This window comes from Nerophis lumbriciformis, linkage group LG11 (assembly GCF_033978685.3).
Source record: "Nerophis lumbriciformis linkage group LG11, RoL_Nlum_v2.1, whole genome shotgun sequence".
In the NCBI taxonomy this organism is placed as follows: domain Eukaryota; kingdom Metazoa; phylum Chordata; class Actinopteri; order Syngnathiformes; family Syngnathidae; genus Nerophis; species Nerophis lumbriciformis.
In genome coordinates this window covers 48,661,908-48,684,827 of record NC_084558.2, presented here as the reverse complement: position 1 = coordinate 48,684,827, position 22,920 = coordinate 48,661,908, and the positions used below count along the sequence as shown (strand labels likewise).

General features: G+C 29.9%; 1 protein-coding gene across 4 annotated transcripts in view; it reads left to right on the top strand.

Moving 5' to 3' along the window:
- Nucleotides 1-1,097: 1,097 nt before the first annotated feature.
- The window catches only part of LOC133610181 (ceramide transfer protein-like), a 63,386-nt gene continuing 41,563 nt past the window's right edge, over nt 1,098-22,920 (top strand). For all 4 annotated transcript variants that reach the window (XM_061966274.2, XM_061966273.2, XM_061966272.2 and 1 more), the window contains exons 1-2: nt 1,098-1,590; nt 21,056-21,190. In XM_061966274.2, the coding sequence (XP_061822258.1) occupies nt 1,480-1,590; nt 21,056-21,190 (246 nt within the window). In that variant the 5' untranslated portion in view covers nt 1,098-1,479. The remainder of the gene's footprint in view (nt 1,591-21,055; nt 21,191-22,920) is intronic.

The window sequence follows — 22,920 nt, the reverse complement described above, 5'->3', positions numbered from 1 at the left end:
GCCCCCTCCAGCTCCATGCGGATCTGAGTGACGTCAGGTGCGCAACACCACGTAAATCGTTGGCCAACCAAAAGGTAACCCCAGTACGCTATAGCCAACATTCACCAGGAGATGGCAACAGACAAACATAGATAACTCTATTACATTCCTCCCCTTTTAGAAATGTATAGAAGTTACTCAAAATAAATAAACAACCCAACCAAAAAATGCAGCAGCTCAATTAAAAAACTGTACTTAAGCCACATTCTTTTCTTTTTTTTTTTTAGTACTGAACTCTTAAGCCTCATTTGTAAAAAAAAATAACATGCTTATTATACAAACAGTATTTGTACACCTTTAACACAGATTTTTATACTGTCTTCAGAGATTCAGTTTTTTTGGTGGTACTCGAAACCTTTCTGGGTACCTGCGAAAGGGTGTTCAGCATGGTTGGAAAAATAGTGACAGAGAATAGAACAAGGATGGTCAATTCAACCCTTAACTCAACAATGAGTAGATGAGTGTTATGTGTGTGTATATGTGTAAATAAATGAACACTGAAATTCAAGTATTTCTTTTATTTATATATATATATATATATATATATATATATATATATATATATATATATATATATAATATAAATATATATATATAGCTAGAATTCACTGAAAGTCAAGTATTTCTTATATATATATATATATATATATATATATATATATATATATATGAAATACTTGACTTGGTGATTCTAGCTGTAAATATACTCCTCCCCTCTTAGCCCCGCCCCCAACCACGCCACCGCCCCACCTCCCGAAATCGGAGGTCTCAAGGTTGGCAAGTATGGGCCCCAGACACATTTTTTTTCTCTAAATGTGGCCCCCCCCGAGTCAAAATAATTACCCAGGCCTGATCTAGGATATAGTTATGCTCAACCGGGGTGAATAAAGTGTGGGGATTTCCTTCCAGCAACCGTGAAGCTAAATTGGGCTCCATCAGCGTCAGTCGAGCTCTCCTCTCCTCTTATTTCCAGTGGGATAAACAAAGTGGGCGGGGCCTGACGCCCAAATTAGGAAAAGGCTTTAGTGACGTCACGGCGGCCAGCGCCCCTTGCTGGCTGCGCGCGCGCCCGAGACCCGCGGAGACGTCAAGGCGAACATGGCGGAGAGACACCCAGAAAGCTGTCAATAGAACACGCAGAGGAGCCACACGGAGTACCGCTGCCTCGGGAAGACGTTTTTCGTCGACGTTCGGTTCTTTTTTTCCCCTCGCCATTTCGACCAAAAATCCGGCGTAGCGGAACTGACAGCAAGTGCGCGAACATTTGAACAGAATGTTAGCTAGCATCTCCACTTAGCCGACATTCACCCGACTAAAAATATATAAAATATATATTTTTTATTTTTTAATTAACGACAGCAGCAGCCATGCTCCGGTGAGCCGTTGCTCCGAATTAACGAGTTCAAACCCTCCCCCCCCCCCGGCTAGCGCGCTAACGACATGTCGGACAACCAGAGCTGGAACTCTTCCGGCTCCGAGGAGGACCTGGAGCCCAAAGACGAGCCCGCACACCCGGCCGTCAGCGGGGTGTTCAGCGGGGTCCTCAGCAAGGTAAGCCGAGCCTATTTGTCAATGACGTGACGTCACTTCCGCCGGTGGAAAGTCATTTTAATCCCATCTTAACCCCGCGCATGTTTATGTAGCCTCCAGTGACAACTAACGTCTAGAAATACTTTAAAAAAAAAAACACACACACATCAAAAGTGGGATAAAAGAGCAAATGTAACAAGAAAAAGTTGCAATCCATCCATCCATCCATCCATCCATCCATTTCCTACCGCAATGTTGACTCTAATAACACAAAGCTGCCATGTAGGCTGTTTTTCCCCCCCTTTAAAACTGTCATGGCTCGAACAAAAAACAATAACAATCAATGTTGAAAAAGTGAGATAAAAGAGCAAATGTAACAAGAAAAGGTTGCAATGTTGACTCTAAAGCTGCCATGCAGGCTGTTTTTTTTCCCCTTTAAAACTGTCATGGCTCGAACAATAAACAATAACAATCAATGTTGATCTGAATTATTGACCTACTTCAAGCTCAAATGACTTCACATCAAATATTACGCATTGAAATATATTTTTTGGGGAAATATCGCATATTTTGAGTGTTTGCCATATAAAAAACATAACAATAATTTGACCAAAAGTGCATAAAAAAAAAAAAAAAAAAGAATCAAAATCAATGTTGTAATGAATTATTGACTTATTTAAAGCTGTAATTACTTCACATCAAATATTCCGCATTGAAATATATTTTTTGGGGGGAAATATTGCGTATTTACTTTAAATATATATATAAATAAAATATAAATAGAAATACTTAAAAAAAAAACACATCAAAAGTGAGATAAAAGAGCAAATGTAACAAGAAAAAGTTGCAATGTTGACTCTAAAGCTGCCATGCGGGCTGTTTTTTCCCCCCTTTAAAACTGTCATGGCTCGAACAAAAAATAACAATCAATTTTGATCTGAATTATTGACCTACTTAAAGCTCAAATGACTTCACATCAAATATTACACATTGAAATATATTTTTGGGGGAAATATCGCATATTTTGAGTGTTTGCCATATAAAAAACATAACAATAATTTGACCAAAAGTGCATAAAAAAAAAAAAAAAAAGAATCAAAATCAATGTTGTAATGAATTATTGACTTATTTAAAGCTGTAATTACTTCACATCAAATATTCCGCATTGAAATATTGCATATTTACTTTAAATATATATATAAATAAAATATAATTATAAATACTTAAAAAAAAAAAACACATCAAAAGTGAGATAAAAGAGCAAATGTAACAAGAAAAAGTTGCAATGTTGACTCTAAAGCTGCCATGCGGGCTGTTTTCTCCCCTTTAAAACTGTCATGGCTCGAACAAAAAATAACAATCAATTTTGATCTGAATTATTGACCTACTTAAAGCTCAAATGACTTCACATCAAATATTACGCATTGAAATATATTTTTGGGGGAAATATCGCATATTTTGAGTGTTTGCCATATAAAAAACATAACAATAATTTGACCAAAAGTGCATAAAAAAATAAAATAATAATAATGAATCAAAATCAATCAATCAATCAATGTTTATTTATATAGCCCTAAATCACAAGTGTCTCAAAGGGCTGCACAAGCCACAACGACATCCTCGGTACAGAGCCCACATAAGGGCAAGGAAAAACTCACCCCAGTGGGACGTCGATGTGAATGACTATGAGAAACCTTGGAGAGGACCGCATATGTGGGGGGGGAGCTGTAATTACTTCACATCAAATATTCCGCATTGAAATATATTTTTTGGGGGAAATATTGCATATTTACTTTAAAGATATATATAAATAAAATATAAATATAAATATTTAAAAAAAACACATCAAAAGTGAGATAAAAGAGCAAATGTAACAAGAAAAAGTTGCAATGTTGACTAATAACACAAAGCTGCCATGCAGGTTGTTTTTTCCCCCCTTTAAAACTGTCATGGTTCGAACAAAAAACAATAACAATCAAAGTTGATCTGAATTATTGGCCTACTTAAAGCTCAAATGACTTCACATCAAGTACTAAGCATTGAAATATTTTTGGGGGAAATATCGCATATTTTGAGTGTTTGCCATATAAAAAACATAACAATAATTTGACCAAAAGTGCATAAAAAAAAAAAAGAATCAAAATCAATGTTGTAATGAATTATTGACTTATTTAAAGCTGTAATTACTTCACATCAAATATTCCGCATTGAAATATTGCATATTTACTTTAAATATATATATAAATAAAATATAAATACCTAAAAAACACACATCAAAAGTGAGATAAAAGAGCAAATGTAACAAGAAAAAGTTGCAATGTTGACTCTAAAGCTGCCATGCGGGCTGTTTTTTCCCCCCTTTAAAACTGTCATGGCTCGAACAAAAAATAACAATCAATTTTGAACTGAATTATTGACCTACTTAAAGCTCAAATGACTTCACATCAAATATTACGCATTGAAATATATTTTTTGGGGAAATATCGCATATTTTGAGTGTTTGCCATATAAAAAACATAACAATAATTTGACCAAAAGTGCATTAAAAAAAAAAAAAAAGAATCAAAATCAATGTTGTAATGAATTATTGACTTATTTAAAGCTGTAATTACTTCACATCAAATATTCCACATTGAAATATTGCATATTTACTTTAAATATATATATAAATAAAATATAAATATAAATATTTTTGGGGAAATATCGCATATTTTGAGTGTTTGCCGTATAAAAAAACATAACAAGAATTTGACCAAAAATGTTTAAAAACAAACAAACAAACAAAAAAAAGAATCAAAATCAATGTTGTAATGAATTATTTAAAGCTGTAATTACTTCACATCAAATATTCCGCATTGAAATATATTTTTTGGGGGGAAATATTGCGTATTTACTTTAAATATATATATAAATAAAATATAAATATAAATACTTTAAAAAAAACCACATCAAAAGTGAGATAAAAGAGCAAATGTAACAAGAAAAAGTTGCAATGTTGACTCTAAAGCTGCCATGCGGGCTGTTTTTTCCCCCCTTTAAAACTGTCATGGCTCGAACAAAAAATAACAATCAATTTTGATCTGAATTATTGACCTACTTAAAGCTCAAATGACTTCACATCAAATATTACGCATTGAAATATATTTTTGGGGGAAATATCGCATATTTTGAGTGTTTGCCATATAAAAAACATAACAATAATTTGACCAAAAGTGCATAAAAAAAAATAAAAATGAATCAAAATCAATGTTGTAATGAATTATTTACTTATTTAAAGCTGTAATTACTTCACATCAAATATTACGCATTGAAATATATTTTTGGGGGAAATATCGCATATTTTGAGTGTTTGCCGTATAAAAAACATAACAATAATTTGACCAAAAGTGCATAAAAAGAAAAAAGAAAAAAAAAAAGAATCAAAATCAATGTTGTAATGAATTATTGACTTATTTAAAGCTGTAATTACTTCACATCAAATATTCCGCATTGAAATATTGCATATTTACTTTAAATATATATATAAATAAAATATAAATATAAATATTTTTGGGGAAATATCGCATATTTTGAGTGTTTGCCGTATAAAAAAACATAACAAGAATTTGACCAAAAATGTTTAAAAACAAACAAACAAACAAAAAAAAGAATCAAAATCAATGTTGTAATGAATTATTTAAAGCTGTAATTACTTCACATCAAATATTCCGCATTGAAATATATTTTTTGGGGGGAAATATTGCGTATTTACTTTAAATATATATATAAATAAAATATAAATATAAATACTTAAAAAAAAAAACACATCAAAAGTGAGATAAAAGAGCAAATGTAACAAGAAAAAGTTGCAATGTTGACTCTAAAGCTGCCATGCGGGCTGTTTTTTCCCCCCTTTAAAACTGTCATGGCTCGAACAAAAAATAACAATCAATTTTGATCTGAATTATTGACCTACTTAAAGCTCAAATGACTTCACATCAAATATTACGCATTGAAATATATTTTTTGGGGAAATATCGCATATTTTGAGTGTTTGCCGTATAAAAAACATAACAATAATTTGACCAAAAGTGCATAAAAAAAAAAAAAAAAGAATCGAAATCAATGTTGTAATGAATTATTGACTTATTTAAAGCTGTAATTACTTCACATCAAATATTCCGCATTGAAATATTGCATATTTACTTTAAATATATATATATAAATAAAATATAAATATAAATACTTAAAAAAAACCACATCAAAAGTGAGATAAAAGAGCAAATGTAACAAGAAAAAGTTGCAATGTTGACTCTAAAGCTGCCATGCGGGCTGTTTTTTCCCCCTTTAAAACTGTCATGGCTTGAACAAAAAACAATAACAATCAAAGTTGATCTGAATTATTGACCTACTTAAAGCTCAAATGACTTCACATCAAATATTACGCATTGAAATATATTTTTTTGGGAAATATCGCATATTTTGAGTGTTTGCCGTATAAAAAAACATAACAAGAATTTGACCAAAAATGCATAAAAACAAAAAAGAAAAAAAAATAATGAATCAAAATCAATGTTGTAATGAATGATTGACTTATTTAAAGCTGTAATTACTTCACATCAAATATTCCGCATTGAAATATTGCATATTTACTTTAAATATATATATAAATAAAATATAAATATAAATATTTTTGGGGAAATATCGCATATTTTGAGTGTTTGCCGTATAAAAAAACATAAGAATTTGACCAAAAATGTTTAAAAACAAACAAACAAACAAAAAAAAGAATCAAAATCAATGTTGTAATGAATTATTTAAAGCTGTAATTACTTCACATCAAATATTCCGCATTGAAATATATTTTTTTGGGGGAAATATTGCGTATTTACTTTAAATATATATATAAATAAAATATAAATATAAATACTTTAAAAAAAAACACATCAAAAGTGAGATAAATGAGCAAATGTAACAAGAAAAAGTTGCAATGTTGACTCTAAAGCTGCCATGCGGGCTGTTTTTTCCCCCCTTTAAAACTCATGGCTCGAACAAAAAATAACAATCAATTTTGATCTGAATTATTGACCTACTTAAAGCTCAAATGACTTCACATCAAATATTACGCATTGAAATATATTTTTGGGGGAAATATCGCATATTTTGAGTGTTTGCCATATAAAAAACATAACAATAATTTGACCAAAAGTGCATAAAAAAAAATAAAAATGAATCAAAATCAATGTTGTAATGAATTATTGACTTATTTAAAGCTGTAATTACTTCACATCAAATATTCCGCATTGAAATATTGCATATTTACTTTAAATATATATATATAAATAAAATATAAATATAAATACTTAAAAAAAACACATCAAAAGTGAGATAAAAGAGCAAATGTAACAAGAAAAAGTTGCAATGTTGACTCTAAAGCTGCCATGCGGGCTGTTTTTTCCCCTTTTTAAAACTGTCATGGCTCGAACAAAAAATAACAATCAATTTTGATATGAATTATTGACCTACTTAAAGCTCAAATGACTTCACATCAAATATTACGCATTGAAATATATTTTTGGGGGAAATATCGCATATTTTGAGTGTTTGCCATATAAAAAACAAAACAATAATTTGACCAAAAGTGCATAAAAAAAAAAAAAAAAATAATCAAAATCAATGTTGTAATGAATTATTGACTTATTTAAAGCTGTAATTACTTCACATCAAATATTCCGCATTGAAATATTGCATATTTACTTTAAATATATATATATAAACAAAATATAAATATAAATACTTAAAAAAAAACACATCAAAAGTGAGATAAAAGAGCAAATGTAACAAGAAAAGGTTGCAATGTTGACTCTAAAGCTGCCATGCAGGCTGTTTTTTCCCCCTTTAAAACTGTCATGGCTCGAACAATAAACAATAACAATCAATGTTGATCTGAATTATTGACCTACTTCAAGCTCAAATGACTTCACATCAAATATTACGCATTGAAATATATTTTTTGGGGAAATATCGCATATTTTGAGTGTTTGCCATATAAAAAACATAACAATAATTTGACCAAAAGTGCATTAAAAAAAAAAAAAGAAAAAAAAAAAAAAGAATCAAAATCAATGTTGTAATGAATTATTGACTTATTTAAAGCTGTAATTACTTCACATCAAATATTCCGCATTGAAATATATTTTTTGGGGGGAAATATTGCGTATTTACTTTAAATATATATATAAATAAAATAGAAATAGAAATATTTTTGGGGAAATATCGCATATTTTGAGTGTTTGCCGTATAAAAAAACATAACAAGAATTTGACCAAAAATGTTTAAAAACAAACAAACAAACAAAAAAAAGAATCAAAATCAATGTTGTAATGAATTATTTAAAGCTGTAATTACTTCACATCAAATATTCCGCATTGAAATATATTTTTTGGGGGGAAATATTGCGTATTTACTTTAAATATATATATAAATAAAATATAAATATAAATACTTTAAAAAAAACACATCAAAAGTGAGATAAAAGAGCAAATGTAACAAGAAAAAGTTGCAATGTTGACTCTAAAGCTGCCATGCGGGCTGTTTTTTCCCCCCTTTAAAACTCATGGCTCGAACAAAAAATAACAATCAATTTTGATCTGAATTATTGACCTACTTAAAGCTCAAATGACTTCACATCAAATATTACGCATTGAAATATATTTTTTGGGGAAATATCGCATATTTTGAGTGTTTGCCATATAAAAAACATAACAATAATTTGACCAAAAGTGCATTAAAAAAAAAAAAAGAAAAAAAAAAAAAAGAATCAAAATCAATGTTGTAATGAATTATTGACTTATTTAAAGCTGTAATTACTTCACATCAAATATTCCGCATTGAAATATATTTTTTGGGGGGAAATATTGCGTATTTACTTTAAATATATATATAAATAAAATAGAAATAGAAATATTTTTGGGGAAATATCGCATATTTTGAGTGTTTGCCGTATAAAAAAACATAACAAGAATTTGACCAAAAATGTTTAAAAACAAACAAACAAACAAAAAAAAGAATCAAAATCAATGTTGTAATGAATTATTTAAAGCTGTAATTACTTCACATCAAATATTCCGCATTGAAATATATTTTTTGGGGGGAAATATTGCGTATTTACTTTAAATATATATATAAATAAAATATAAATATAAATACTTTAAAAAAAACACATCAAAAGTGAGATAAAAGAGCAAATGTAACAAGAAAAAGTTGCAATGTTGACTCTAAAGCTGCCATGCGGGCTGTTTTTTCCCCCCTTTAAAACTCATGGCTCGAACAAAAAATAACAATCAATTTTGATCTGAATTATTGACCTACTTAAAGCTCAAATGACTTCACATCAAATATTACGCATTGAAATATATTTTTTGGGGAAATATCGCATATTTTGAGTGTTTGCCATATAAAAAACATAACAATAATTTGACCAAAAGTGCATAAAAAAAAAAAAAGAAAAAAAAAAAAAGAATCAAAATCAATGTTGTAATGAATTATTTACTTATTTAAAGCTGTAATTACTTCACATCAAATATTCCGCATTGAAATATATTTTTTGGGGGGAAATATTGCGTATTTACTTTAAATATATATATAAATAAAATATAAATATAAATACTTTAAAAAAAACACATCAAAAGTGAGATAAAAGAGCAAATGTAACAAGAAAAAGTTGCAATGTTGACTCTAAAGCTGCCATGCGGGCTGTTTTTTCCCCCCTTTAAAACTGTCATGGCTCGAACAAAAAACAATAACAATCAAAGTTGATCTGAATTATTGACCTACTTAAAGCTCAAATGACTTCACATCAAGTACTATGCATTGAAATATTTTTGGGGGAAATATCGCATATTTTGAGTGTTTGCCGTATAAAAAACATAACAATAATTTGACCAAAAGTGCATAAAAAAAAAAAAAAAGAATCAAAATCAATGTTGTAATGAATTATTGACTTACTTAAAGCTGTAATTACTTCACATCAAATATTCCGCATTGAAATATTGCATATTTACTTTAAATATATATATAAATAAAATATAAATACCTAAAAAAACACACATCAAAAGTGAGATAAAAGAGCAAATGTAACAAGAAAAAGTTGCAATGTTGACTCTAAAGCTGCCATGCGGGCTGTTTTTTCCCCCCTTTAAAACTGTCATGGCTCGAACAAAAAATAACAATCAATTTTGATCTGAATTATTGACCTACTTAAAGCTCAAATGACTTCACATCAAATATTACGCATTGAAATATATTTTTGGGGGAAATATCGCATATTTTGAGTGTTTGCCGTATAAAAAACATAACAATTTGACCAAAAGTGCATAAAAAAAAAAAAAAAAGAATCGAAATCAATGTTGTAATGAATTATTGACTTATTTAAAGCTGTAATTACTTCACATCAAATATTCCGCATTGAAATATATTTTTTGGGGGAAATATTGCATATTTACTTTAAAGATATATATAAATAAAATATAAATATAAATATTAAAAAAAAACACATCAAAAGTGAGATAAAAGAGCAAATGTAACAAGAAAAAGTTGCAATGTTGACTAATAACACAAAGCTGCCATGCAGGTTGTTTTTTCCCCCCTTTAAAACTGTCATGGTTCGAACAAAAAACAATAACAATCAAAGTTGATCTGAATTATTGGCCTACTTAAAGCTCAAATGACTTCACATCAAGTACTAAGCATTGAAATATTTTTGGGGGAAATATCGCATATTTTGAGTGTTTGCCATATAAAAAACATAACAATAATTTGACCAAAAGTGCATAAAAAAAAAAAAAAGAATCAAAATCAATGTTGTAATGAATTATTGACTTATTTAAAGCTGTAATTACTTCACATCAAATATTCCGCATTGAAATATTGCATATTTACTTTAAATATATATATACGGTAAATAAAATATAAATACCTAAAAAAACACACATCAAAAGTGAGATAAAAGAGCAAATGTAACAAGAAAAAGTTGCAATGTTGACTCTAAAGCTGCCATGCGGGCTGTTTTTTCCCCCCTTTAAAACTGTCATGGCTCGAACAAAAAATAACAATCAATTTTGATCTGAATTATTGACCTACTTAAAGCTCAAATGACTTCACATCAAATATTACGCATTGAAATATATTTTTGGGGGAAATATCGCATATTTTGAGTGTTTGCCGTATAAAAAACATAACAATTTGACCAAAAGTGCATAAAAAAAAAAAAAAAAGAATCGAAATCAATGTTGTAATGAATTATTGACTTATTTAAAGCTGTAATTACTTCACATCAAATATTCCGCATTGAAATATTGCATATTTACTTTAAATATATATATATATAAATAAAATATAAATATAAATACTTAAAAAAACCCACATCAAAAGTGAGATAAAAGAGCAAATGTAACAAGAAAAAGTTGCAATGTTGACTCTAAAGCTGCCATGCAGGCTGTTTTCCCCCCCTTTAAAACTGTCATGGCTCGAACAAAAAACAATAACAATCAATGTTGATCTGAATTATTGACCTACTTAAAGCTCAAATGACTTCACATCAAATATTACGCATTGAAATATATTTTTGGGGGAAATATCGCATATTTTGAGTGTTTGCCATATAAAAAACATAACAATAATTTGACCAAAAGTGCATAAAAAAAAAAAAAGAAAAAAAAAAAAAGAATCAAAATCAATGTTGTAATGAATTATTTACTTATTTAAAGCTGTAATTACTTCACATCAAATATTCCGCATTGAAATATATTTTTTGGGGGGAAATATTGCGTATTTACTTTAAATATATATATAAATAAAATATAAATATAAATACTTTAAAAAAAACACATCAAAAGTGAGATAAAAGAGCAAATGTAACAAGAAAAAGTTGCAATGTTGACTCTAAAGCTGCCATGCGGGCTGTTTTTTCCCCCCTTTAAAACTGTCATGGCTCGAACAAAAAACAATAACAATCAAAGTTGATCTGAATTATTGACCTACTTAAAGCTCAAATGACTTCACATCAAGTACTATGCATTGAAATATTTTTGGGGGAAATATCGCATATTTTGAGTGTTTGCCGTATAAAAAACATAACAATAATTTGACCAAAAGTGCATAAAAAAAAAAAAAAAGAATCAAAATCAATGTTGTAATGAATTATTGACTTACTTAAAGCTGTAATTACTTCACATCAAATATTCCGCATTGAAATATTGCATATTTACTTTAAATATATATATAAATAAAATATAAATACCTAAAAAAACACACATCAAAAGTGAGATAAAAGAGCAAATGTAACAAGAAAAAGTTGCAATGTTGACTCTAAAGCTGCCATGCGGGCTGTTTTTTCCCCCCTTTAAAACTGTCATGGCTCGAACAAAAAATAACAATCAATTTTGATCTGAATTATTGACCTACTTAAAGCTCAAATGACTTCACATCAAATATTACGCATTGAAATATATTTTTGGGGGAAATATCGCATATTTTGAGTGTTTGCCGTATAAAAAACATAACAATTTGACCAAAAGTGCATAAAAAAAAAAAAAAAAGAATCGAAATCAATGTTGTAATGAATTATTGACTTATTTAAAGCTGTAATTACTTCACATCAAATATTCCGCATTGAAATATATTTTTTGGGGGAAATATTGCATATTTACTTTAAAGATATATATAAATAAAATATAAATATAAATATTAAAAAAAAACACATCAAAAGTGAGATAAAAGAGCAAATGTAACAAGAAAAAGTTGCAATGTTGACTAATAACACAAAGCTGCCATGCAGGTTGTTTTTTCCCCCCTTTAAAACTGTCATGGTTCGAACAAAAAACAATAACAATCAAAGTTGATCTGAATTATTGGCCTACTTAAAGCTCAAATGACTTCACATCAAGTACTAAGCATTGAAATATTTTTGGGGGAAATATCGCATATTTTGAGTGTTTGCCATATAAAAAACATAACAATAATTTGACCAAAAGTGCATAAAAAAAAAAAAAAGAATCAAAATCAATGTTGTAATGAATTATTGACTTATTTAAAGCTGTAATTACTTCACATCAAATATTCCGCATTGAAATATTGCATATTTACTTTAAATATATATATACGGTAAATAAAATATAAATACCTAAAAAAACACACATCAAAAGTGAGATAAAAGAGCAAATGTAACAAGAAAAAGTTGCAATGTTGACTCTAAAGCTGCCATGCGGGCTGTTTTTTCCCCCCTTTAAAACTGTCATGGCTCGAACAAAAAATAACAATCAATTTTGATCTGAATTATTGACCTACTTAAAGCTCAAATGACTTCACATCAAATATTACGCATTGAAATATATTTTTGGGGGAAATATCGCATATTTTGAGTGTTTGCCGTATAAAAAACATAACAATTTGACCAAAAGTGCATAAAAAAAAAAAAAAAAGAATCGAAATCAATGTTGTAATGAATTATTGACTTATTTAAAGCTGTAATTACTTCACATCAAATATTCCGCATTGAAATATTGCATATTTACTTTAAATATATATATATATAAATAAAATATAAATATAAATACTTAAAAAAACCCACATCAAAAGTGAGATAAAAGAGCAAATGTAACAAGAAAAAGTTGCAATGTTGACTCTAAAGCTGCCATGCAGGCTGTTTTCCCCCCCTTTAAAACTGTCATGGCTCGAACAAAAAACAATAACAATCAATGTTGATCTGAATTATTGACCTACTTAAAGCTCAAATGACTTCACATCAAATATTACGCATTGAAATATATTTTTGGGGGAAATATCGCATATTTTGAGTGTTTGCCATATAAAAAACATAACAATAATTTGACCAAAAGTGCATAAAAAAAAAAAAAGAAAAAAAAAAAAAGAATCAAAATCAATGTTGTAATGAATTATTTACTTATTTAAAGCTGTAATTACTTCACATCAAATATTCCGCATTGAAATATATTTTTTGGGGGGAAATATTGCGTATTTACTTTAAATATATATATAAATAAAATATAAATATAAATACTTTAAAAAAAACACATCAAAAGTGAGATAAAAGAGCAAATGTAACAAGAAAAAGTTGCAATGTTGACTCTAAAGCTGCCATGCGGGCTGTTTTTTCCCCCCTTTAAAACTGTCATGGCTCGAACAAAAAACAATAACAATCAAAGTTGATCTGAATTATTGACCTACTTAAAGCTCAAATGACTTCACATCAAGTACTATGCATTGAAATATTTTTGGGGGAAATATCGCATATTTTGAGTGTTTGCCGTATAAAAAACATAACAATAATTTGACCAAAAGTGCATAAAAAAAAAAAAAAAGAATCAAAATCAATGTTGTAATGAATTATTGACTTACTTAAAGCTGTAATTACTTCACATCAAATATTCCGCATTGAAATATTGCATATTTACTTTAAATATATATATAAATAAAATATAAATACCTAAAAAAACACACATCAAAAGTGAGATAAAAGAGCAAATGTAACAAGAAAAAGTTGCAATGTTGACTCTAAAGCTGCCATGCGGGCTGTTTTTTCCCCCCTTTAAAACTGTCATGGCTCGAACAAAAAATAACAATCAATTTTGATCTGAATTATTGACCTACTTAAAGCTCAAATGACTTCACATCAAATATTACGCATTGAAATATATTTTTGGGGGAAATATCGCATATTTTGAGTGTTTGCCGTATAAAAAACATAACAATTTGACCAAAAGTGCATAAAAAAAAAAAAAAAAGAATCGAAATCAATGTTGTAATGAATTATTGACTTATTTAAAGCTGTAATTACTTCACATCAAATATTCCGCATTGAAATATATTTTTTGGGGGAAATATTGCATATTTACTTTAAAGATATATATAAATAAAATATAAATATAAATATTAAAAAAAAACACATCAAAAGTGAGATAAAAGAGCAAATGTAACAAGAAAAAGTTGCAATGTTGACTAATAACACAAAGCTGCCATGCAGGTTGTTTTTTCCCCCCTTTAAAACTGTCATGGTTCGAACAAAAAACAATAACAATCAAAGTTGATCTGAATTATTGGCCTACTTAAAGCTCAAATGACTTCACATCAAGTACTAAGCATTGAAATATTTTTGGGGGAAATATCGCATATTTTGAGTGTTTGCCATATAAAAAACATAACAATAATTTGACCAAAAGTGCATAAAAAAAAAAAAAAGAATCAAAATCAATGTTGTAATGAATTATTGACTTATTTAAAGCTGTAATTACTTCACATCAAATATTCCGCATTGAAATATTGCATATTTACTTTAAATATATATATACGGTAAATAAAATATAAATACCTAAAAAAACACACATCAAAAGTGAGATAAAAGAGCAAATGTAACAAGAAAAAGTTGCAATGTTGACTCTAAAGCTGCCATGCGGGCTGTTTTTTCCCCCCTTTAAAACTGTCATGGCTCGAACAAAAAATAACAATCAATTTTGATCTGAATTATTGACCTACTTAAAGCTCAAATGACTTCACATCAAATATTACGCATTGAAATATATTTTTGGGGGAAATATCGCATATTTTGAGTGTTTGCCGTATAAAAAACATAACAATTTGACCAAAAGTGCATAAAAAAAAAAAAAAAAGAATCGAAATCAATGTTGTAATGAATTATTGACTTATTTAAAGCTGTAATTACTTCACATCAAATATTCCGCATTGAAATATTGCATATTTACTTTAAATATATATATATATAAATAAAATATAAATATAAATACTTAAAAAAACCCACATCAAAAGTGAGATAAAAGAGCAAATGTAACAAGAAAAAGTTGCAATGTTGACTCTAAAGCTGCCATGCAGGCTGTTTTCCCCCCCTTTAAAACTGTCATGGCTCGAACAAAAAACAATAACAATCAATGTTGATCTGAATTATTGACCTACTTAAAGCTCAAATGACTTCACATCAAATATTACGCATTGAAATATATTTTTGGGGGAAATATCGCATATTTTGAGTGTTTGCCGTATAAAAAACATAACAATAATTTGACCAAAAGTGCATAAAAAAAATAAATAAAAATAATGAATCAAAATCAATCAATCAATCAATGTTTATTTATATAGCCCTAAATCACAAGTGTCTCAAAGGGCTGCACAAGCCACAACGACATCCTCGGTACAGAGCCCACATAAGGGCAAGGAAAAACTCACCCCAGTGGGACGTCGATGTGAATGACTATGAGAAACCTTGGAGAGGACCGCATATGTGGGGGGGAGCTGTAATTACTTCACATCAAATATTCCGCATTGAAATATATTTTTTGGGGGAAATATTGCATATTTACTTTAAAGATATATATAAATAAAATATAAATATAAATATTAAAAAAAAACACATCAAAAGTGAGATAAAAGAGCAAATGTAACAAGAAAAAGTTGCAATGTTGACTAATAACACAAAGCTGCCATGCAGGTTGTTTTTTCCCCCCTTTAAAACTGTCATGGTTCGAACAAAAAACAATAACAATCAAAGTTGATCTGAATTATTGGCCTACTTAAAGCTCAAATGACTTCACATCAAGTACTAAGCATTGAAATATTTTTGGGGGAAATATCGCATATTTTGAGTGTTTGCCATATAAAAAACATAACAATAATTTGACCAAAAGTGCATAAAAAAAAAAAAAAGAATCAAAATCAATGTTGTAATGAATTATTGACTTATTTAAAGCTGTAATTACTTCACATCAAATATTCCGCATTGAAATATTGCATATTTACTTTAAATATATATATACGGTAAATAAAATATAAATACCTAAAAAAACACACATCAAAAGTGAGATAAAAGAGCAAATGTAACAAGAAAAAGTTGCAATGTTGACTCTAAAGCTGCCATGCGGGCTGTTTTTTCCCCCCTTTAAAACTGTCATGGCTCGAACAAAAAATAACAATCAATTTTGATCTGAATTATTGACCTACTTAAAGCTCAAATGACTTCACATCAAATATTACGCATTGAAATATATTTTTGGGGGAAATATCGCATATTTTGAGTGTTTGCCGTATAAAAAACATAACAATTTGACCAAAAGTGCATAAAAAAAAAAAAAAAAGAATCGAAATCAATGTTGTAATGAATTATTGACTTATTTAAAGCTGTAATTACTTCACATCAAATATTCCGCATTGAAATATTGCATATTTACTTTAAATATATATATATATAAATAAAATATAAATATAAATACTTAAAAAAACCCACATCAAAAGTGAGATAAAAGAGCAAATGTAACAAGAAAAAGTTGCAATGTTGACTCTAAAGCTGCCATGCAGGCTGTTTTCCCCCCCTTTAAAACTGTCATGGCTCGAACAAAAAACAATAACAATCAATGTTGATCTGAATTATTGACCTACTTAAAGCTCAAATGACTTCACATCAAATATTACGCATTGAAATATATTTTTGGGGGAAATATCGCATATTTTGAGTGTTTGCCGTATAAAAAACATAACAATAATTTGACCAAAAGTGCATAAAAAAAATAAATAAAAATAATGAATCAAAATCAATCAATCAATCAATGTTTATTTATATAGCCCTAAATCACAAGTGTCTCAAAGGGCTGCACAAGCCACAACGACATCCTCGGTACAGAGCCCACATAAGGGCAAGGAAAAACTCACCCCAGTGGGACGTCGATGTGAATGACTATGAGAAACCTTGGAGAGGACCGCATATGTGGGGGGGAGCTGTAATTACTTCACATCAAATATTCCGCATTGAAATATATTTTTTGGGGGAAATATTGCATATTTACTTTAAAGATATATATAAATAAAATATAAATATAAATATTAAAAAAAAACACATCAAAAGTGAGATAAAAGAGCAAATGTAACAAGAAAAAGTTGCAATGTTGACTAATAACACAAAGCTGCCATGCAGGTTGTTTTTTCCCCCCTTTAAAACTGTCATGGTTCGAACAAAAAACAATAACAATCAAAGTTGATCTGAATTATTGGCCTACTTAAAGCTCAAATGACTTCACATCAAGTACTAAGCATTGAAATATTTTTGGGGGAAATATCGCATATTTTGAGTGTTTGCCATATAAAAAACATAACAATAATTTGACCAAAAGTGCATAAAAAAAAAAAAAAGAATCAAAATCAATGTTGTAATGAATTATTGACTTATTTAAAGCTGTAATTACTTCACATCAAATATTCCGCATTGAAATATTGCATATTTACTTTAAATATATATATAAATAAAATATAAATACCTAAAAAAACACACATCAAAAGTGAGATAAAAGAGCAAATGTAACAAGAAAAAGTTGCAATGTTGACTCTAAAGCTGCCATGCGGGCTGTTTTTTCCCCCCTTTAAAACTGTCATGGCTCGAACAAAAAATAACAATCAATTTTGATCTGAATTATTGACCTACTTAAAGCTCAAATGACTTCACATCAAATATTACGCATTGAAATATATTTTTGGGGGAAATATTGCATATTTTGAGTGTTTGCTGTATAAAAAACATAACAATTTGACCAAAAGTGCATAAAAAAAAAAAAAAAGAATCAAAATCAATGTTGTAATGAATTATTGACTTATTTAAAGCTGTAATTACTTCACATCAAATATTCCGCATTGAAATATATTTTTTTGGGGGAAATATTGCATATTTACTTTAAATATATATATAAATAAAATATAAATATAAATACTTAAAAAAAAACCACATCAAAAGTGAGATAAAAGAGTAAATGTAACAAGAAAAAGTTGCAATGTTGACTCTAATAACACAAAGCTGCCATGCAGGCTGTTCCCCCCCCCCTTTAAAACTGTAATGGCTCAAACAAAAAACAATAACAATCAAAGTTGATCTGAATTATTGACCTACTTAAAGCTCAAATGACTTCACATCAAATATTTCGCATTGAAATATATATTTTTATATTGCAATTATTTGACAAAAAACACACATGGAAAAAAATAACAAAAACCTATAATCGCTAGATAGATTTGAATTTAATATAGACACTTAAGCGCTGAAAGTAAAAAAAGGAAAAGAAAAACGTATGACCTTTTAACGCTTTTAAGAATTTTAGTGGGACTTTTTAACAACAACAAAAATCTCCTCAAAAAAACAATAACAAATTTAAATCAATGTTGTTATGAACTATTGCCCTATTGATAGCTACAATGAATTCCCATCAAATATTCCGCATTGAAATATATTTTTTGGGGGAAATATTGCAATTATTTGACAAAAACTTCATGAAAAGTGCATAAAAACAAACATGGAAAAAAATAACAAAAACCTATAATCGCTAGATAGATTTGAATTTAATATAGACACTTAAGCGCTGAAAGTAAAAAAGAAAAAGAAAAACATATGACCTTCTTTTAATGCTTTTAAGAATTTTAGTGGGACTTATTAACGACAACAAAAATCTTCTCAAAAAAACACAATAACAAATTAAAATCAACGTTGTCATGAAATATTGCCCTATTGATAGCTAGAATGACTTGACATCAAACATTCCGCACGTAAATATAATTTTTGGGGGAAATATTGCAATTATTTGACAAAAACTTCATGAAAAGTACATAAAAACAAAAATGGAAAAAAATAACCTATAATCGCTAGATAGAGCTGAATTTGATATAGACACTTAAGCGTTGAAAGTAAAAAAATAAAAATAAAAATGTATGACTTTTTTTAACGCTTTTAATAATTTTAGTGGGACTTTTTAACAACAAACATTCTAAAAAAACCAATAACAAAATAAAATCTATGTTGTCATGAAATATTGCCCTATTGGTAGCTACAATGACTTCACATCTAATATTCCGCATTGAAATATATTTTTTGGGGAAATATCGCATATTTTGTGTTTGCCGTATAAAAAACAAAACAATTATTTGACCAAAAGTGCATAAAAACAAACATGAAAAAATTTATAAAAAGGTATAAGTGCTAGACAGATCTGAATTTTATATAAACACTTAAGCGTTGAAAGTTAAAAACAAAAAAAAAGTATATATTTTTTTAACATCTAACATTTACAAAATCAATGTTGTAATGAATTATTGACCTATTTAAGGCTGAAATTACTTCACATCAAATATTCCACTTATATACATTTTTTGGGGGGGAAATATTGCACATTTTGTGTTTTTGCCATAAAAAGTAGGATTTTCTTTGACAAAAAGGGCATAAAACAAATAACTTATAATCGACAGATCTGAAGTTGATCGAGAGACTTAAGAGTTAAAAGTAAAAAAAAAAAGTTTGACCTTTAACACAAGTGGAGTTCTTTGGGTCACAAATTTTACTAGGAAAACTGCTAAAAATAATAATGAATCAAAATCAATGTTGAAATGAATTATTGACCTCTATAAAGCTGCAATTACTTCACATCAAATATTCCGCATTGAAATATATATTTTGGGGAAATATTGCATATTTTGTGTGTTTAGCATATAAAAAACAAAACAATTATTTGACAAAAAGTGCATAAAAACAAACATGAAAAAAATTATAAAAAGGTATAAGTGCTAGACAGATCTGAATTTTATATAAACACTTAAGCGTTGAAAGTTAAAAACCAAAAAAAAGTATATATTTTTTTAACATCTAACATTTAGTCCTCTAATTTTAGATGGACTTAAAAAAAAAAAAAAAAGCTAAAAAATAATACTGAATTGTTGTAAAGAATTTGACCTATTTAGGTCTCTAAATACTTTGCATCAATTATTCCATAACAGTAATACACCGAAATATCGACAGTTGGTTGATTTAACAAACTGGCAGCTCAGGTGCCAAAATTTTACTGTAAAATTGCAGTTCTAATAAAAAATTTACAGTAAAAAAAACAAATGTACATTTTACAGTAAAATTCTGGCAACTGAGCTGCCTTTTTTTTTTTTTTACCATAAAAACAGCAGTACGGTTTTTCAATTTACAGTAATAATATACATTACAATTTGAGGTGAAATTATTGCAATTTACCATATTTTTTATACATTTTAGTTTTTAAAAAATCTACTTTTAAAAATGCATTTTAAAAAATGTGTAATAATAGTATTCACTGTTAGAAACGGCCCTCTGGGGCCAAACATAACTGCCATGTGGCCCTCAGCGAAAACCACTTTTGACACCTCTGCTTAACGCCATCATACAAAGTCCAGTTTACGTCATAGGATTTATGAGTGTACACACTTCTACTACACGTATCACCACGTCGCCGGGGTTACTGTCTGACATGATAAAGTGTGTTGTTGGTGTACTGTATGTACTATGTACACTCAATTCACCAAGACCCAATATGGTTGCTTTATTTAGCATTTGTAATACATTTCACTGTTATTCGCAAAATAAACACGGATTACAAATCGCAAGTTAAACGATATGTGTAGAATTCTAACTGGTGCTTTCACTCCCCAGTGGACCAATTACATCCACGGCTGGCAGGACCGCTGGGTGGTTCTGAAGAACAACACACTCAGCTACTACAAGTCCCAGGATGAGACGGAGTACGGCTGCCGCGGCTCGCTGTGCCTCAGCAAAGCGGTTATTACCGTGAGTGTCCACCGTCCTTACAGGCCAGCAGGGCAATACATTTACCGTACAGGCTTTGGAAAGATGTTTAAGCAACTATGGAGGTGTCAAATGCTCTTGCAAGACGGAATGTTGTAAGAAGGTGCAGTGATGACAGGTTTTAGCCGGCAAACTGTCGTAATTTGGACATGTCACATGTTGCTTGTTTGAACTCTCAGTAGGAATAAATGTAGGGCGGCACAACTTATTAATTAACTGCAGGTGCCTTAGTTTCCCTTGTGTCTTAATTAAAACCCAACTTGTTTGTACAGTGCTGCCTGGGGATAAGACGGTTTATGAAATAAATCCGAAACGTTTGGCTGACCTGACATGGTTCGGAGTGCGTGTGTTTGGATCAGGGTCGGGGGGACCCTACATAAAATAGAAGATTGAAGTTCCGTTATTTAGACTAATTTACATCGCAGCACACAATAGGGTCCAGGCTTGGCGATATGGGTGAAAATGTCACCAGGGCTCGAATCTAAAGCTGCGACCGCCCTCGTCATTTGCTGTAATGCCCTAAAAAAATTGACCAACATCTGCGGCCAAGAACATGCGGTGACCGCCCTTGACTTTTTACTTGTTAATGAACGAGGGATGATCATGATCATCAATGATCATTTGCAATAAAAAGGACATTTTGTTGAATGAAGAGTTTCTGTCTCTGATAGTTGATATAATAATGTAAGTGCATCATTAAGCCTACATGAACTCCATGGTGTTCAGGGATGAATAGTCTCTCCTATTGCTATTGTAATATTTTTTCAGCTATAGTTACATTAAAGCGGAACATTATCACAATTTCAGAAGGGGTAAAACCATTAAAAATCAGTTCCCAGTGGCTTACTTTATTTTTCGAAGTTTTTTTCAAAATTTTACCCATCACGCAATATCCCTAAAAAAAGCTTCAAAGTGCCTGATTTTAACCATCGTTATATACACCCGTCCATTTTCCTGTGACGTCACACAGTGATGCCAATACAAACAAACATGGCGGATAGAACAGCAAGGTATAGCGACATTAGCTCGGATTCAGACTCGGATTTCAGCGGCTTAAGCGAAATTGAAGAAGAAACTGAAGCTATTGAGCCATATCGGTTTGAACCGTATGCAAGCGAAAACGACACGACAGCCAGTGACACGGGAGAAAGCGAGGACGAATTCGGCGATCGCCTTCTAACCAACGATTGGTATGTGTTTGTTTTTAAGTGTTGTAATGTTTTTAAGCTAAATTATTGGTAAACACAGTTTATGTATAATAATTTACGTGAAACCGCGAGTAATGAATAAAGTTTTCATCAATTAATATATTCTGTAGACATACCCTCATCCGCTCTCTTTTCCTGAAAGCTGATCTGTCCAGTTTTGGAGTTGATGTCAGCAGGCCAGGGAAGCTAAGGTCGATATTCTTCTCTTGATCATCTTCGGTGGCATAAGGGACGGTAGAAGCGGTGTGAGCCAAGACATCCAGGGGGGTTTAGCTCGCTCGTCTGCGGGAACAAACTGCCGCCATTGCCTGCCGTGCTACCGAGGTCCTTTGTCCCTGAATAGCTCACACACTCCGGCAGATTCAATGGGGGTCTGGCGGCAGATTTCTTTGACTTTATCGTTGGAAATGCATCTGCTTTGAGTGTCGAAGGATATCCACACATTCTTGCCATATCTAGCTTTCGTCGGTAAAGTGTGCGGAACAAACGACTGACCATTTTCGT